The 18,647-nt window shown below is 37.1% G+C and overlaps 1 protein-coding gene across 4 annotated transcripts in view; it reads left to right on the top strand.

Annotated features, from left to right (window-relative positions):
- Positions 1-619: 619 nt before the first annotated feature.
- Positions 620-18,647, top strand: part of NFKB1 (nuclear factor kappa B subunit 1) — a 125,228-nt gene continuing 107,200 nt past the window's right edge. For 2 of the 4 annotated variants that reach the window (XM_050791902.1, XM_050791901.1), the window contains exon 1: positions 6,132-10,024. In XM_050791902.1, the coding sequence (XP_050647859.1) occupies positions 10,008-10,024 (17 nt within the window). In that variant the 5' untranslated portion in view covers positions 6,132-10,007. Of the gene's footprint in view, positions 806-6,131; positions 10,025-18,647 lie in introns of those variants that run through there. The other 2 variants (XM_050791911.1, XM_050791903.1) reach the window with 2 other exon arrangements.

Below are 18,647 nucleotides of genomic sequence, written 5' to 3'. Positions count from 1 at the left end.
GCGCCGCCTGTGTTCCCGGACCACTGGGCCCGGCTGGCGCTTCCTGGGGGCGTCCCTACCGGCTCCAGCCCTCGGGATTTGGGAGCGCCCGGCTAGGAAGCCAGAGTCAAGCCGGGGATCCCGGCGTCCAGGCCGCCTAACGCGCGCCCCTCACCCGGCGCCCCGAAGCGGCCCCGAGGGGCGGGAGCCCAACCGAGCAACGAGGCCGGGCCGGGGGCGCACGGCCCCCAAAAGTGCGGGCTTCCCCCACCCCCGGCAGCGACCCCACCTCCCGCCCCCGCTGCGTGCGCGCGTGTGTCCGTCTGTCTGTATGCTCTCTCGACGTCAGTGGGAATTTCCAGCCAGGAAGTGAGAGAGTGAGCGAGAGAGAAAGAGAGAGAAGTGCACCAGCTAGCCGGGGCAGGAAGAGGAGGTTTCGCCACCGGAGCGGCCCGGCGACGCGCTGACAGCTTCCCCTGCCCTTCCCGTCGGTCGGGCCGCCAGCCGCCGCCGCCCTCGGCCTGCACGCAGCCGCCGGCCCCGCTCCCGGAGCCCAGCGCCGCCGAGGCCGCAGCCGCCCGGCCAGTAAGGCGGCGCCGCCGCCCGGCCACCGCGCGCCCTGCGCTTCCCTCCGCCCGCGCTGCGGACATGGCGCGGCGCTGACTGGCCTGGCCCGGCCCCGCCGCGCTACCGCTCGCCCCGACCCGCACCCGGGCCCGCTCGGGCTCCGGCCGGCCACCGCCTCTTCCCTCTCCAGCCCGCAGGCCCGCGCCGCCCAGGAGGGAGAGACCCGCGCCAGGAGGCCGAACGCGGACTCGCCACCAGGGTAAGCCAAACTCGGGCGAGTGGGGGCCCGGCAGGGGACGCGTGGCTCGAGTCCCGCCATCCAGCTCTCCGCACCCCCTCCAGCCCCACTCGGACTTCCTCATTCCTGCGCTAACCGCTGGGCTAGACCGTGGGAGGAGGTTGACAGTAGTAAGAGGCACATGGGATTGGCGACAGCGGGGTAAGGCACATCCGGACCTCGCAGGGGCTAGTCGGCCGAAGGGCCGTGGCTGCCCGGCGCTCATTTCTCTTCACGTCCCTCCGCGGGGTGGGAACGCGAATCGGAGGGGAACTCTTACAAACTTTTAAAATCCCCCAACCCCAGCCCCAGCTGGGGGATAGTGAGAAGGTTGAGGTGCGCTGCGGCGCGGAGGAGAGAGGGAAGGTGGTTGGTGCAGTGCAGAACCAGATTTCACCTAAGGGCGTTCCATGAAATGAAAGAAGAAGTGCTTGTCAGTCCTCCTGGCAGGGAAAGCCCTCTCCAGCTCCCCAGAATTGAATAGGAGAGTCTATTCATCCCTCTCCTACTTCTAAAAGAAGCCTGGCCCTCTCTCTGTCTCTTTTTCTCTCCCTCCCCCCACCCCTCCGTACACACACACACACACACACACACACACACACACACACGAGATATAGTCACCTGCTATAGGACTTGATTCTGATCCTCTGGGGCCTGGCATTTGAGAGAGAAAATAAATTACCTAGTTGGATACTTAGAGCACTTTTTAGACTTGATTATGTAAAATTCTTGGACAGTGCCACCATGTATTATGCATGACTTCTGAAACAAAAATAATGTAAAAACAAAGCCTATCCTAAATGTAAGTTTTTCTATGGTCCTTAAAAACAGACACCAGGGAATGTTTGCCCTGACTTACTGGTCTATCCTGAAACTGAAATGGGACTTAATGATACAGGATTTAATTATCAAGATTTGAGACATTTTCATGGACTTTGTTAAGTAGAGGTTTTCAGCATTACAGTTTATGAAATAACCATATTTAACTCAAAGATTTTGTTATAAAGCTTATAATCTGAAAAAATGCTTATGGTATTACTAGAACATTTAATAACTCTGGCATCAAAATATTCTACACACTGGTGATCTTTAGTAAATACTAAAGGTTAGGGTCAAGATGTTCAATAATTTTCTTCTAGCAGAATCCCACAACTGAATATTGTCAAGCAGTTTAAACTGCATTCGTGTTTGTTAAAACTTTAAAAGGGAAACTTAAAATTGAAGTATGTTGTTTTTCTGATTTTAATATTGTGCTTTCTAGAGATGAATCCTTTTACTGCTTGAGGCACTATGGGAATTACGTGTTTAAATGTATGTATTTAAATTTGAAGCAGTGTACTTTTTTCAGTTTATAAACTTGGGAAGACAGGAAACGAAAAGATTTATTTCCTGTAGAATTTTACGTTCATGATTTAATTGAATTGCTGAAATGAAAAGAACATATACGATGAATGGAGACTTGGAATCTGAGATTATTCATCCATATTGATACACCTGCAATTCCTAAATGCCCTCCCCTGCTTGTTTAGATAAAATGTCTTCCTGGTCTGCAACCTACTGGACAAACTTGAACACAAAGGAACACACGTTTTATGTACATTTAATACTGGAACCGAAAAGCTGCTTGCAGTGAAAAGCAAACCACTTCTAAACTCTTTGACACTTTTTAAGGAAAATAGTATAATCGTTTTGGGGTTGGTGGTGATTTGAAAATCTTTTATCTTTTTTTCTGAAATTTCATTCTTACATTCGTCGTTGGCACTCACTTGTGCTGAGTAAATGCCCCTGTTTTTCAAACCCAGATAGTAAATACTGGGGTATACATACAAAAATAGTCCTTCCCCTTTGTAAGCATTGCTTTGATCTTTGCACTTCCTTTTTACTCTACCTCTTAAACAAGATCTGTGATGACTGAGTTGATTAAAGCACAATTAATCTTGAAATAGGAAGAATTTTAGATTTAGTGATCATATTCCTTACATTTCTGTTGTTACTGTTCCTGGAAACAAATTGAAGTGGTCTGAGAAACTAATTATTTATGTAGGTTGTTTTAGCTACACTTTTAGACTTGCAGATAATTGATTAAGTAAGTTACTACCTTGACTTTCAGGGATTGCTCATTGTGGTAGATACGAGGTCTAGATAGGGAATTGGCAGCTACATGAATGTTGGACTATCATTCCATCAGCAAGACCTTATTTTTACCTAATTTATGAGAGGTATTTCTCTCTTCAGAAGAGGTGAAAGTTCTGGCTTCTGGGGGGAAGTGGTTACTTCATAACCTTCAATTGGTTTGAACTTGGGAGAAGTAAGAAAAGTAGTCGATATTTTCAAACAATAAAATAATTGTGTCTGAGTTGCTGTATGGATTTTTCATGAAGTACTCAAAAATGTCATCTTTTTCATCTTCAGGTCTTAATAGATGTGCTCTTCTGAGCATAAAATTGACTGCAGTAGGAAGTGTATCTGGAAATGCACAGTACTGTTGTATAACCAATAGAGTAAATACTCAGATTATGTGCTTCTAGTCCACAGATTGATCAGAAATCACATTAACAGGAATGGATGTCTATGAATGAATGGCTATGCAAAATTTCTCATTAGCTTTTTTACTTTTAGTAGGAAGTTTGTTTTATTCGGTTGGTCTCTTGGTTTTCTGTTTACAATGTGAATTGTCTACAGTAGTGGGATTGTTATATTAGAAGAGAAGGAAAAGGCAAAATAGAAGTTAGTGCCAGAGGATATGTTAAGATATGCTGCTCCTACATCTACGTTTGTGTCTAATCAGCGTTAATTGATGACTACGTCTTGGTAACCAGTAGACCATACTGGAGCAATTTACTCTGCTTTTTGGGAATTAGTTCTCATTTGCACTCTTGCACTTCCCATGAATATTGAACTCACTTGCAGTGTTCTTAGAGGTGAGCAATAAACCATCAAGAGCATATGATATCTCTTTGAATTCTGTCACTACTTTGGAGACAGAGAGTTTGGAAGAACTGAAGGTACTCAGCCTCAGGGAGAAAGGTTTGAACATTTTGGCATAGTCCTGCAAGTCAATTTGGCTCCTTGACTGTGAGTTTTTTTTAATCAAAAAAGATTAATATTTGAAACCACATAATTTGGTACAGTTAATAGTTCTGGTAACATAACCAAGCCTTTTATCTTTGTAATATTTCATTAATTAGTATCCAGTGCCTCACTTTTAGAAGAAAAAAAGAGAAAAAAGTAGTTAACATTCTTTTAATGATGATGAAATTGCTTCATACTTTTGGTCTCTGCTGTATTAGAGGTTGTTCCTGGGTGCAAATTAATATACTGTCTTTTACATTTCCGGAGGTTGTTGACCTGGCCTTGAAGATCAGCCAACAGTTTAGAAAATAAGTTGTGCAAATTGCATTGCTTCACCTCAAATAATTTAAAGCCTGACAGTTCTGTATAAAATAAGAGTCACATAAGATGCAATTTGTTAAAGATTATAGAAATCTCAGAAGATAGATTATGGATGAAAATATTTGTTTAATTTCGAGTACTAATAATAAAAATAGTGCATTTTACATTTTAAAAAGAAAACAATTTTTATTCTCTCATATTTTCTGTAGTAACTAATACAGATTTAATTATCAATAATACAAATTTCATCTGCTTTAATTTATTGTCTGTTTTTGAAATTAGAATAATGATATATTTGGTTTAATTATCCATTACAAATTGCTTTATTATTTTTCATTCATCTTTCACCATTAATCCAGAAATAGCTTCTCTTTTGACCCATGCCTTCAGTAGATATCAACAGATTTGAATTCATCTATGGATCCTATTAGTTTAAACTGTGAAAAATTTTGACTGCTTAAGCTTTAAAAAAGAATTTATATATTCTATATGGCTTATTCTTTAAGCTAGCCAAAATTATTTAAAAAATGAAATAAAAAGAAAGGAAAAGCTGAGAGAATCAAATTATCTAGTTCAACTAAAAAGAAACAATATCTAATCAATACTGATGAGAAATAGCTGATGCTTAACATTGTACTTGTTGGTACATAGTAAGCAATCAGTAACTGTTTAATGAATGAGGGACATGAAGTTGTTGCAAAATTATTTTATTTTTTTAAATGGACAGCCATCTTCTATAAGGAACAAAAATTACATTATTTTGCTTTGCCTTCTGGAAAGAAATGAACCCAAAATAGTCCTTGAGTCCTAGATATTATGGAAATCTTATCTAAAGACCACTTGAAGTTTACTAGAAAAAATAATTTATTAAAAAGTACCTGGCGCCTTCCAAAAGGGGAACATTTCATTCTGAAAGAGGCATTTATAAACTAGAAAGAAAAATGCCTTTTAGTTTCAAAGTTTTAGAGGCACCAGAGCAAGATAATAAAGTAATTGGAATTATAAAAGGTGCTTGTAAAATTGAAAAATGTAACTTTTTGGTGAAATTAGAATTTCTGTACACTCCATTGAAACTGAAATGTCAAATACTAATACCTCCAAAAAAGAAACAATGCCACAAGCACTGTTTGGTAGCCTAAGAATTGTTAACGCTTATCTAAATTAATTAACTAAAACGTTAAAACAAAATATGTTATTTTGTTGTTACCTTTGAAATTAAACACCTATCACCCATAAATCTGTGAATGTTAAAAGTTACTAGATGGCAAACCTCAGGAACAAGCAGCCAATTTGCAGGGTTTACTGTACTTTCCACTTTCATACTTTAATGATTTTTGCAACACTGTAGAAGCTGGGGCCTCATCCTGGCAGAGTTTGTTCATTATTTTTCAGTTGTAGCATTTTTTAAAAGTTGGCCTTGAATTTCTGAATTGAACCATTTATTTTTTGTGGGCACAATTTTTTGAATGAAATATACCATTTAGACTAGAAAAGAGCAAAATGCCAATACTCCCTGTCCTAGTGTCATTGTGCCCCCAGGAGCCCTAAGGCAGTCCTGTGGGAAAATAACCATTTTATTGAGTGCTGCTCACTTCAGTTCAGTCTGCTTTGCTGCCACTTAGTTCTGGATCTGACCCTGATCTCCCCTCACATCACTCACAACAAACATTCAAGTTTAAAAATTAATTTAAAAGTTAGTTACATGTATATATGTAACTAATGTGTATATTAAATATACTGATATATATTGGTTACATATATAGATATGGCAACAACCAAAAAGGTTATATATATACATATTTGTAACTAATATGTACATTAAATATAATGATACATATGTATAAATATGTATTTGTAACTAATATATATTAAATATAATTATATTAGTTACAAATTAAATATAATTAGTTACAAATACGTATATATAATATTTTTTGTTGCCAACAAACTGAGGAAGAAATTAAATGTTAACATATATAACAATTGCACTGTAAAGCCGTCATTATTGAAAAGTACTCTGAAGATTAATAGTGGCAGTGTTTGTTAAAATAATAAAATAATCCAAGCACTCTGCCTGTGACTTCCCCATGAGATGGCCTCCAGAAAAAAATAAATTTTTCTGTGTTCCCTTACGAGTTCAGTTTGCAGCTTCTGGGCACAAAGAGAAGCATAAACAAAACAAACAAGGCTCTAACTTTGTCATAATCCTTACTCCACTAGTAGAAATGTATGGACAATTCATACGTTTCATATTGGAAAATAAAGCTATTAGATTTTTCTTTGAGATGAACCTTTTTTTTTTTAATTTTAATTTTAATTTTTTTTTTTCAGTAGAGATGGAATTTTGCTCTGTTGGCCAGGCTGGTCTCAAATTCCTGACCTCAAGTGATCCACCCACCTCAGCCTCCCAAAGTGCCGGGATTACAGGAGGGAACCACCTAGTTTGGCCAAGATGAACCTTTTTGATAAATGAGGCTCACTAATATTTCTAGCATTTACTTTTCACTAACTTGAACTAAAGAAAGTATAAGACCTGCATAAAGTTGAACATACCTCTACAGTGTCCCATTTTAAAAAGCAATTTGTTTTTATGAATTTTGTTTCTTAAAAACAGCAGTTATTTCAAAAAATTATTATTTTTATTATGTATCATATCATTTGGACTGAAAATACTATACCATATTTCAGTGTTAGGGCACACCTATCCCTCTTTATCCCAGACATCAATTCTACCATATAACAAGTATGTAAAAAAGAAAACATAAAAGTGATGACAGACTCCCTAATCAACCTATTTATTGGTTCTAAGCCCAAGCCCGCAGTTCATTTAAATAGTGAAAATAAATTACTTAATTGTCTTAGAAAATATGTCTTGCATGACAAGAATTTTAGGAATGAGAAAATAACTATTTTTGGATGTTTTAACACAAATTCCCAACTCATGTTTTATTGATATTTGAAGAACCCCTTTGTTTACCAGTTCTTAAGTATAGGCTTATTTTGTAGGATTTAACCATGTATTGGTGTTTGACTGTTAAGACTTGATTTATAACCTTCAGTGTCTTTCTCTTTTAAATGGGATATGGACTTGGTAATGAGGCCAGAGGAGAATACCTTACAATTTATAGTATCTACTTATAATACAAGAACCTTCATGATTTATAAAATTAAAATGATGATGATGTGGGACGATGGAAGAAGCGTGTATGGGTGACTATTTATGTAGAGGAAATTAGAAGTAGAAAGCAATGTTAAGAAGTTAAGAATTAAAATGAAATTAAACTTAATTGTTTGCTCAGTTTCATAGTCAGGAAAGTACTTAAATCAGCAATTGATTTATATAAAATCAAAACTGAAAACTGAATATATAATCTAGGAAATAGGAAAAAAAATTTTAATGTGTTCATACTGCTAATTTCAAACCAATCAGAAAACCTGGGGAACTAATTTTCAGAGGAGATCACTTAAAGTGAACCAAAAATATAGCCATTTCTCTACCCTATTCATTTAATGCATTCATTTATTATACTGCTAATACATGATAAGGTGTATAAGTCAAGTATCATTTGTATATGTGTATGTGATTTGAAACCTAAGAGTCTTTTGAAAGATTGGTCAAAGCAAAGGATAATGAAAGCATAAAGATTTAGGGGGAAGAGTCCTCTATAAAAATTAAGACTTAAACTTTGTTATCGACTTGAATGTGAAGGTAGAATAATCTAGAAAGTGAATGAGAATTATAAATAAAAGTACAAATCATATATCTCATGGTTGAGATATACAATGAGATAAATTGTGTATCTCATCTAATGTGGGGTCATAATGAAAGGAGTAAGAGAGGTTGCCCTTGGATAGAACCTTTTAGCAGACATTTCATAATGGATTATCACATTTTTACTAAACTGATAAGAATGGACATTTTCACCACATTATGAAAAAACACTTCAGAAGTCAGTTGCAATCAAGCAAATATAAGTACCTGGGAAATTAAAATCAAAAGCATGGTAGTCCAACAATAGTCAAATGCATTTACTCGCTCTCATACCGTATCATAGCATTAATTTGACGTAATATATTTATGGTGTCTCTTTATATATTTACTTGATTTCCCATTTAAGACATTTAACCAAATTTAACAAGCAATCCTTAGAAACTTTAAAAATATTTCCCATTTTAAACCATTACATAATCTTTTACCCTGCAGTTACAATTCTTTTTATGATGGGCGGGGAAGTATCCCATTTCTCTTAGAAAGTCTCCTATAATAGCCAAATAGGAGTCAGTCCAAGTTGCTTAGAGAGGCAGTTCAATCCTGTGTTGAAATAGATGACTTTTGGAGTAATTGTCCTATGTTTACTAAATATCTGTTGAACTGTAGGAGTCCAGTCATTCAAGGCAAGCCACAGAAATCATTTTATTGATGAGACACTTAAGTATCTTCACATCTATATGCCAGTATTAAATTTCTCATCATCCCTGATCCCCACCCCTCTGCACAGATTGGTATCCCCAGCACATTAGGGAATGCAGTTGTTAGCTTGTTAGGGTCCATTCAGTAGATTTCCCATGCCAGAAATCTAGAAGCCCTTCTTACACATTCTGCTTTCTTCTTCAGTCAGTCACCAAGTTCTATCAAGTCAGCCTCCTCATCTCCAGAATCCATCCCTTCCTCATTGAATTTCTAGATTTTATTTTTGCATTGTCTCCTGCTTCTGACCCATCCTTCATTTCGCATAATGGTCAGCTTTCTAAAGTGTAAATTGGATCATATCTCTGCAGTGAATCCCAGTTGTCTTCACATGCTGATACCCACATACCTCACCCCCTTACTCCCTCCGCTGTTCCGCAACCATCCCCTAATCTCAAATCCTCCACACCAACCTTCAGTTTCCTACTCACAGTTTCTGACTTTTAATACCTTTGCTTATGCCCTCCCTGTATGAGAAGTGCCTTTTCTTTCCTAGCCATCCTGCTAACTACTAAACCCTTAGGCCTGGTTTGAGCATCACCATTTCTCTCACTTGCCTTTCTGTTTTCTCCCTCTCCTCTCCATAAAGAGTTATGTGGCCCCATTCTGTGTTCTGAATTCCTGTGGGTCCTAGAAAAGAAACATCTTGAGGGCAAGGAGTTCATCTTACTTACTTTTTATTTGCACAGCACCTAGTATGTTTGCTGAATAAGTAAATACTGAACAAGATATCAAGAGACAGTGCTGCCAATTAACTGTGCGGCTCAGAGCAAGTTAATTAACTTCTCTGAGTCTTATTTTTGTTCTGTAAAAAAAAGAGGTTCGACCAAATGAGCATCTCTCTCTAAAATTATGTGTTTCTTTGATATAATTGTATTAATTGGAAGACTTCAGATTTTCTTGCCATATTGAGATAGGTCAACTTAAGAAAAATGCATGTGAGTAAGTACCAAGCCAATTCTTGATTATCAATATGATATTATGAGGAACTGCCCATTTTTTGGATAATGAGTTACAATTTTTAGTCTCAGTATAGCTTCTTTTTCAAATCCAGATGTTTCTGGTGTTGCATTTTTTCATTATTAACCAGTCTCTTACATTCATATTTCTCCAAAGAAATTTATGGAAAGCTTGAGAGAAAAATTGAATATAAAGTTTAATATTTAAATGCTGGATTGATTCAAGGTCTCACTAATTATAACTATATTTGGAGGGAGAAGAAGGGGAGGTGGTGGTAGTATGAGATGAATCCTCCTCTGTTCCTTCCTAGAAGGAACACAACGTCCTACATCAAGAAGAAAGACAGAAGCATATCTTGGAGATATGAAAAGAACCACCAGGTAAACCAAAAAGAAAAAGAGTGTTAAAAAGTCAGCCTTTGAAAAGCAGGATTGGAGATGAGGGGTGGGGTAGTGGAAGCATTGCTTGTTTATAGAAACTCTTCCATCTTCGCATAGTATGATTTTGTTGTTTTTATTATTTTTTCCTTCCTTTTTTTGACCTCCAGCTTTAGCATAGTACAGTTGACAGAAATTATATATGTTTATGGTATACAAGTTGACGTTTTGGTATACATATGCATTGTGAAATTATTAAATCAAGCTGATTAACAGAAGTAGGGTTTTATTTCTTTAATAGTGATTCATTTGAATATATGTTGAGTCCTTTCTTTGTGCCAGACACAGTTCTAAAGACAAGGCATACAGTGCCAAACAAGACAGAAATCCAGAAATTCATGGAGCTTAAATCATGTAGTCTTTTCAGTTTTTAAAATTTCCTTGCTGGGCATAGTGACTCACACCTGTAATCCCAGTACTTCAGTAGGCCGAGAAGGGAGGATTGCCTAAACCCAGGAGTTTGAGACCAGCATTGACAAAATAGCAAGACCCCGGTCTCTACAAAAAAAATTAAAAATTAGCTGGGCAATGTAGCACATGACTGTGGTCCCAGCTCTTCAAGAGGCCGAGGTAGGAGCATCACTTGAGCCTGGGAGGTTGAGGCCTCAGTGAGTGGCAATTGTGCCACTGCAGTCCAGTCTAGGCAACAGAGCAAGACTCTGTCTCAAAAAAAGAAAAAAATAAAAAATAAAAAAAGAAACTTTCTTTTTACATTAGCCTTTTTTAAGTTGAAGAATCCCATAGCTAAAAAAGTACACAAATATTAATGCTGCAACTTTAGAGATTTATCTCAAGGTGAACACGTTTAACCTAGTTGGTGGTCAAGAAATAGTACACTGGCAGCACTGCAAAAGCATCCTATCTGTCCTTTCTTAGTTAGGACCCCTTCCCTCCACTGTCATTTAAAAGATTTCACGAACAACTTTTGGATTATGTGTATGTCAATTCTATGACTCATATATATCCACATAGACAGTGAAGCATTGACTGAATGAATTCATTATTCCAAGGTGCTAATAATGAGCTTCACACCAGTGGGAACTCTGCTGTGTCAGGTGGGCCCTAAGGTCAGTTCATTCTGGATATTCCTCACTAAACAAAATACTGTTTTTCCTAAGTTGTTAGTAAAAAAATATAAAACTGATTACATTCTCATTTACTTATTATGAATTTAAAAGTAAATATGTTGCTTAATACCAAGTAGCCAGGGTCACTGACAAAGAGACATGGGAGAAAGAAGTATTCACATCTGATGTTATCAGACATAGAAAAGAGAGTAGAGTTCACCTATTTCTCCCCACTCATTTTATACATTGACATCTGTATGCATGTTGTTTTGTTTTGTTTTGTTTGTTTGTTTGTTTTGAGATGTGGTGTTGCGCTGTCATACAAGCTGGAGTGCAGTGGTGCAATCATGGCTCACTGCAACCTCGACCTCCTGGTCCCAAGCTATCCTCCCACCTCAGCCACCCAAGTAGCTAGGACTACAGGCATGCACCACCACGCCTGGCAAAATTGTAATTTTATTTTACTTTTTAAAATTTTTGTAGAGATGGGGTCTCCCTATGTTGCCAAAGCTTGTCCCCAAACACCTGGACCTCCCAAAGTGCTGGGATTATAGGTGTGAGCCACTCCACCCAGCCATGTGTATGTTAAAAGAGTTTATTTGTATGAATGGTCAGTGTAGAAAGGGCTTCATGGAGCCTGATTTTGATGGCATGCAAATTATTATATTTGTGTATATGTAATCAGAAGGCCTTCGCCGTGATTATTTCTTCAAGGGAACCCTTTGTGCCTCCAGGGTGATCGTACCCCTGTTCATAGGACCAAACATTGCTGGTTCACATAATGACTCTTTTTCTTTTAAAACATAAAGGACATATTTTTATGGATTTTTGAGGATTAATAGAATAAAAATCTAAAATAAGTCATATTCAGATTCAAGAGAGCTAGATCAGTTTCTCTATGTTTGAACAAAAGACTACTAGTCTCTTAATTCATAATGCATGAGGTCTACTTCTTCCTCAGTCTGAAAATATGAATATTCCAAAATGGTACTCAAGGCAGAGGCTACACATATCAAAATTAAAATCCTCTGATACTATGTTTTTAGGGAAGAAGAAATCTGTAGCATTAGAAATGTAGACGCAAAAGGTCAGAACAAAGTCCAGTATGTCAAGTCCCTTTTTAATGCCATCTGAATGAAAGACCTCACACCATGAACAGAGGTATTGAAGCAGTTTTTATGTGGAAATGGTAGGCAGCAGTATCTCAGGAGTGACTTTAATTATAACATTTAAGGTTTTATCTAACTTATTATAATCTTTAAAGAACTTCTCTAGCTCTACAAGTTTATTCTTGGCAGAGTTTGTCCTAATATAGTATTAATAAAAATAAATTTTACTTAGAGTATGATATAAATTACTCTTAATTACAATATAATTTTAAAATGCCCAAAACATCTTTTGATCTTATGAATTTCAGTCCGCTATGATTAAGAAGACAACCATAGGCAAAAATTTGTTTTTTATGGAACACGTTGGAATGCATTCTAATCGCTTCTCTAAGAAAATCCCTGTCCCCCATGATTATAGTGAACATGATACAGCAAGAATTTAGATGCTTCTTTCAGGGGGGTGAGGTTGTATATTCTATAGTCTATTGATTCTAAGAAGTACTTTTTTCTCCCCCAGTTTAACAGTTTTGCTTAATTATATACCTTTCAGGATTTGTTTTTTGGATATTTTTCTATTACTCGTTTCTGATTTAATTCTACTGTATTTAGATAACATACTCTGCATGCTTTCAATTCTTTGAAATTTATTGAGACTTATTTTATGGCCAGGGATCCGGTCTATCTTTGTGAATATTCCATGTGTACTTAAAAATAATGTGGACTCTGGGCCGGGCGCGGTGGCTCACGCCTGTAATCCCAGCACTTTAGGAGGCCGAGGCGGGCGGATCACGAGGTCAGGAAATCGAGACCATCCTGGCTAATACGGTGAAACCCCGTCTCTACTAAAAAAATATAAAACATTAGCCAGGCGTTGTGGCAGGCGCCTGTAGTCCCAGCTACTCCGGAGGCTGAGACAGGAGAATAGCGTGAACCCGGGAGGCGGAGCTTGCAGTGAGCCGAGATGGTGCCACTGCACTGCAGCCTGGGCGACAGAGCGAGACTCCGTCTCAAATAATAATAATAATAATAATAATAATTTGGACTCTAAAATCATTCAGTGGGGTTGTTGTAGACATACACTAGGTTCTTTTGATTGACAGTTTTGTTCCTAAGCTTTCTATACCTTTCCTACTGTGGTATGAATGTGTCCCCACCAAATTCAGGTGTTGAAACAGGATGACCAATGTGATAGTAGAAGAGGTAGAGCCTATAAGAAGTGATGGGATTACGTGCCCTTTTAAAAGGGCTTGCCGGAGGAAATTTGTCTCCTCTTGCCCTTCTGCCCACTGCCATGTGCGGACACAGCATTCCTCCCCTCTAGGGGATGCATCCCTCACCAGACACCAAATGCTGGTGCCTTCATCTTGGACTTCCTGTCTCCAGAACTGTGAGAAATAAACTTGGGCTGTTTATAAATTACTCAGTCTCAGCTATTCTGTTACAGCAGCACTGACAGACTAAGACATTTCCTGATGTTCTGTTGCTTTGCTTTTATCAATTACTGAGAGAGGAATGTTAAAAATCTTAACTGTAATTGTGGATTTGTCATTTTTTTCCATTAGTTCTTCCACTTTTTGCTTCATATATTTTGAAGCTTTGTTAATAGGTGCATACACAACAAGATCATTGCTTTGCTTTGATGAGTTGGCCCTTTGATTCTTACATGCAATGTTCCTCTTTGTCCGTAGTAATATTTCTTCTCTTGAAGTCTACTTTATCTGATATTTTAGAATATAGCCTTCTTTTCTTGTATTTAGCATTTGCATGATATAACTAGCCCAGTGTGCCATCTTCATACATTTAAACTGTGTCTTTAATATTAAAGTACAATTCTTATGAAAAGCATATACTTGAATCTTGCTTTTTAAAAATCCAATCTGATCATCTCTATCTTTTAGATAAGTTTACTCCAGTTCCATGTAATATTATTACTGGTACGTTGGGTTTAAGTCTCTCATCTTGGTAATTAATTATCTATTTGTACTATCTGTTCTTTATTCTTTTTTTTTTTCTCCTTTTCTGCCATCCTTTGAATAAATCAAGTTTAGTGTTTTAAATTCCATTTTATCTCCTTCATTGGTTATTTTCTAAAGTGGTTACTTTACCACTTTAGAAACATATTTATTTATTACCATTTGCATCTTTGAGTCTATAATTAATTAATGTGAGAACTTGACAGTATTATACTTCTGTTTATCCTTCTGTGCTATTATTGTTATACATTTTACATCTTTGTATATTATAAACTCCAAAATATATTGTCTTGTTTTGCTGTGAAGAGTCAATTGTCTGTTTAGGAAATTAAGATAGAAGAAATCAAAGTATTGTGCTTACTCACATATTTATCATTATTGATGCTTTTTATTCTTTCATACAGGTCCAACTTTCTATCATTTCCCTTCAGCATGAAGAAGTTTTTTTAGCATGTCTTTTAGCAGATCTGCTGGTGATGAATACTCTTAGCTCTTGTTTACTTGAAAATGTCAATTTCACCTTTATTTTTAAAAGGTGTGTTTGCTGAATATTCTGGACCAATCTTTTTTTTTCTTTTATCACTGTAAAAGTGCCTTTACATTGCCTTCTAGCTTGTACTGTGACTAATGATCATCAGAAACATCATGTTTATTGTGCTTATCATTGTTCCTCCATATATAATATGTCCTTTCTTGTCCTTTGTTGTTTTGGGTTTTTTTTTTTCCTCTAGCATTAGTTTTTAACAGTTTGGCTGTAATATGCCTAACCATGGTTTTATTTGTCTTTATCCAGCATAGAGATCTTTGAGATTCTTGGATCTGTGGGTTGAGTTTTAAAAAAATCAAAATTGGAAAAATTCTCAACTGGTATTTTTTTGAATATCTTTTCTGTCTTTTTTCTCTTTCTGGAATTCCATGTTACAAATATGTAAGACTGCTTAATATTGTCCTGTAGGTCACTGAAGCTGTGTTCACTTCTTTCTGCCTCTTTTTTCTCTGTGATTCAGTTTGGAGAGTTTTTAATTGACCTTTCTTCTAGTTTATTGGCATTTTCTTTTATAATGTTAAATATGCTAAGTCCATCTAGTGAAATTTCATTTCAGTTCTAAAATTTCCATTCTTTTTTTTTAAAGAAAGGTGTGTGTTTCTTTGCTGATATCGCCTATCTGTTCGCTCATTATCTTCATCTTTTCCTTTACATTATTGACCATAAGCTCTTAGCCATTTTAATGTCATTGGTTGCTAATTTCGTCATTTGTGTCATTTTTTTTCTCAGTCTTATTTTCCTATTTCTTTGCAGGCTTCATTATGTTTTATTGTACGTTGTGGATATTCCATTGTGGAGAGTTTGGGGTTTTTGTCTTCCTTTAAAACGTGTTGAGTTTTGTTGTAACAAGCAGTGAATTTACTGGTGAATCACCTGGATTTACTAAGATAGGTTTAGAGTAGCCCTTATTTTAGGATGTTTCTAACTCCCATCATGTGGTCTTTCTGAAATCACAACTGAATGCTCACAGTGTTCAGTGATGTCTTTCACCCTGGATTATTACAACGTCAGTGTCTCTCAGCACTATATGATGTCTGGAATTTCCATTTAGCTCTTAGATGTCCAGAAACTGTTTTCTATTAGGTTTGCAGGATCTTGTCCTACAGTATCACAGCTTAGTATTTGGCCAGTGACCAGAGCTGACCCCTATGTAGATTTCTGAGGCTCTTGCTTTTTGTTTAAAGCCTTTCTTTGTGATATTCTGCCCATTGCTGTTATCTCTTTGGGCTCTCCCTGAGTCATGATTTGGAAAGCGTCCCCAGTCAAAAAGTGAGGGCGAATTTAGAATTTACCTAAAGTACCTTATAATGTACTAGCCCTATGATATCCAGTGTCTTCAATTACATCTTTAGGTATTTTGTATGGCTTCACAATTGAGTATAGGAAGGTGGGAAGTTCAGATAACTGTTAATCTGTGACAACTAAAACCAGAATTTGACATTCTGACAAACTTGAAATTACAGTGCTTCTTAAAATTAATGCAGTATTTTTTAAAGAAAACAAAACAAAACAAAACAAGTGTCTTCCAATTTGGCAATACAAAAAAGCAAAACTCCCATCTCTACTTTTTAGACACTTCTATCCATTTGAGAAGATTATATAGATAAAGTTAGATTGCAGTAAAACTATGCTGTCTAGTGTTAAATCACCAGTATATATAAGTGTTATAGTTATTATGTGACTACAGAGCTATAGGTTACAGGAAAAATATAGGATTTCTTGGCAGAGATTGGATTTAACTAGAGCCTTAAAGAGTTGGTGCTATTGAGGTAGGAGGTAGAAAAGATGGCATTTCAGGATGCAGGGCATACTGTGAACAAATGTACAAGAAGGAAATGAGCAAGACATTTTGAATGATTAATCTGTCTATCATAGGGAGTTTTGGTTGGGACATAATAGTAGTTGATGCTTATAATGTGATTTAATATTATAATGTATGTGCTGAGTGTTTGAAGTCTTTGAACTTTATCTTATAAGTAATATAATAATATGATGTGAAAGATACTTAAAGAGGAAGAAACCCTGCAGTGAGGGAGAACAGTGCAGAGCCTATTACTGTCATTCAGGGGTGAGGCAATAAAGGTCTCTCCTAGGATGTTGGAAAGAAGGGAGCAGATCCAAGAAACAACATGAAGAAAATAATCAGCAGAAATTGGTTATTGACTAGACATGTGTGAGAATGATATATTGGCAGAAATTGGAAAGTCAAGAATGGGGCTCACTGCAGCAGGAATGATGAAATTGGTTTTAGATAGACAGGTGAAGGGATTTAAAACATTAACTTGTTTTTATAAAGGTATCACTGCTTAAAGCTAACGGTGATTTATTAATATTTGCACTCTGAAAGTTTTAACAGTTTTAATTTTCTGTATACACTGCAGTGTTTTGTATACTATACTTGCCTCTTTTGTTCAGTTGGGAATTGAGTAAACCAATAGAGTAAAAAAATGAGTACAAAGTGGGCTCTGACTAGAACTCTAGTGTGATTACTGAATTACCAAGATAATTAACCCATACCCCACATACACTCCATTTCCCATGACACTTACTATATTGCATTGTTTTTGCCTGTTTGCCTTCCTACTTCCTAAACTGTTGCATTAGTTCGCTTTTGTGGCATAAAAAAAATCACCACAAAGAAAATTAAAGACAAATACTGATTATTTCTTCCAATTTTGTGGGCTGCCTAGGTCATCTGGCCTGGCCTGCTTTGGCTAATCTCTGAGGTCTTTTGGCTAGTCGACTGGTGCTGTTTGTAGCTACTCAGCTGGTGTCCTACTGCTGTTTGTCTGAAGTTGTTTTGGCTACTCCAACTGGTGCTACCGAGCCTCAGCTAGGACTACCTCTCTCTACTCCACATGGTCTTTGATTTTCCAGTGGCTGGGGCAGGCTTGTTCGCATGGTAACAATGTTCCAAGAAAGAGAATGATTTTGCAAGGCCTCTTAAAAGCTGGGTTTAGAACTTGCACTTCTACCAGTTCCTATTGGTCAGCGTATGTCCATAGGTCTGCCAAGACTCAAAGCACAGAGAAATAAATGTTTCCTCTTGTTGAGTGGCATATAAAAAAATGTGTGGTCATTGTTTTCAATCTACCACAACTGTAAGCTGTGTGAGTACAGGAACTACATCACTCTTGCGCACTTTGGTGTTGACATAGTAGTCATAAATATTTTTAGGTGAATGACTAAATTAATGAAGGAAGGAAAACATTCATGTAGTATTTCAGTATACTGTAGTTTTAAATTATAATATACATTTGATATAATTAATATTTAAGTATATACATATATAATATATAAAATACTTATTTGTTATATATAAGGTATATATAAAATGTATAGTTTTAATATGTAAGTATATGTATATAATTATGTATAATATTGTAATTGTATATATACTTTTATCATACCATCAGTGAGTATGGACATTGTTCAGGGAGAATCTCTTTATTCTCCTTCTGTCTTTTGAGATTGACCAAAGAAAATATTTTTTTAAAAAAAAGAACTATCACTTGAGTTAACATTGTTTGGTATTTTTATCCTCATAGGTGATTGCCTTGTGAAGAATTCATTTTGTGTATTGTCAGAATCCTATTCTGCTTTTCAGGCTGTGCTATGGGTAGACTAGCTCTAATCAGAACACTTGGGAGACCTGAAGCAAAGATGCGATATTAAAATAAATAATGTTATATGCCAAAGAGGAAAACCACTTCTGCCTCCTAAACAACTGAAAGAGCCAGAGACTGTGGGGTCAGATTAGCCAGCGTTACTGTATGAACCTGAGCAAATGGCTTGCTCTCCTTCAGCTTTGGTGTCTTATCTGGGACATTGATTCTCAGGATTGGTGAATTAAGAGAAATATGTGAAGTT

The sequence above is a fragment of the Macaca thibetana genome, chromosome 5 (genome assembly GCF_024542745.1).
Source record: "Macaca thibetana thibetana isolate TM-01 chromosome 5, ASM2454274v1, whole genome shotgun sequence".
In the NCBI taxonomy this organism is placed as follows: domain Eukaryota; kingdom Metazoa; phylum Chordata; class Mammalia; order Primates; family Cercopithecidae; genus Macaca; species Macaca thibetana.
The sequence above is the reverse complement of the archived record's forward strand: the minus strand, read 5'-3'. Positions and strand labels throughout refer to the sequence as shown.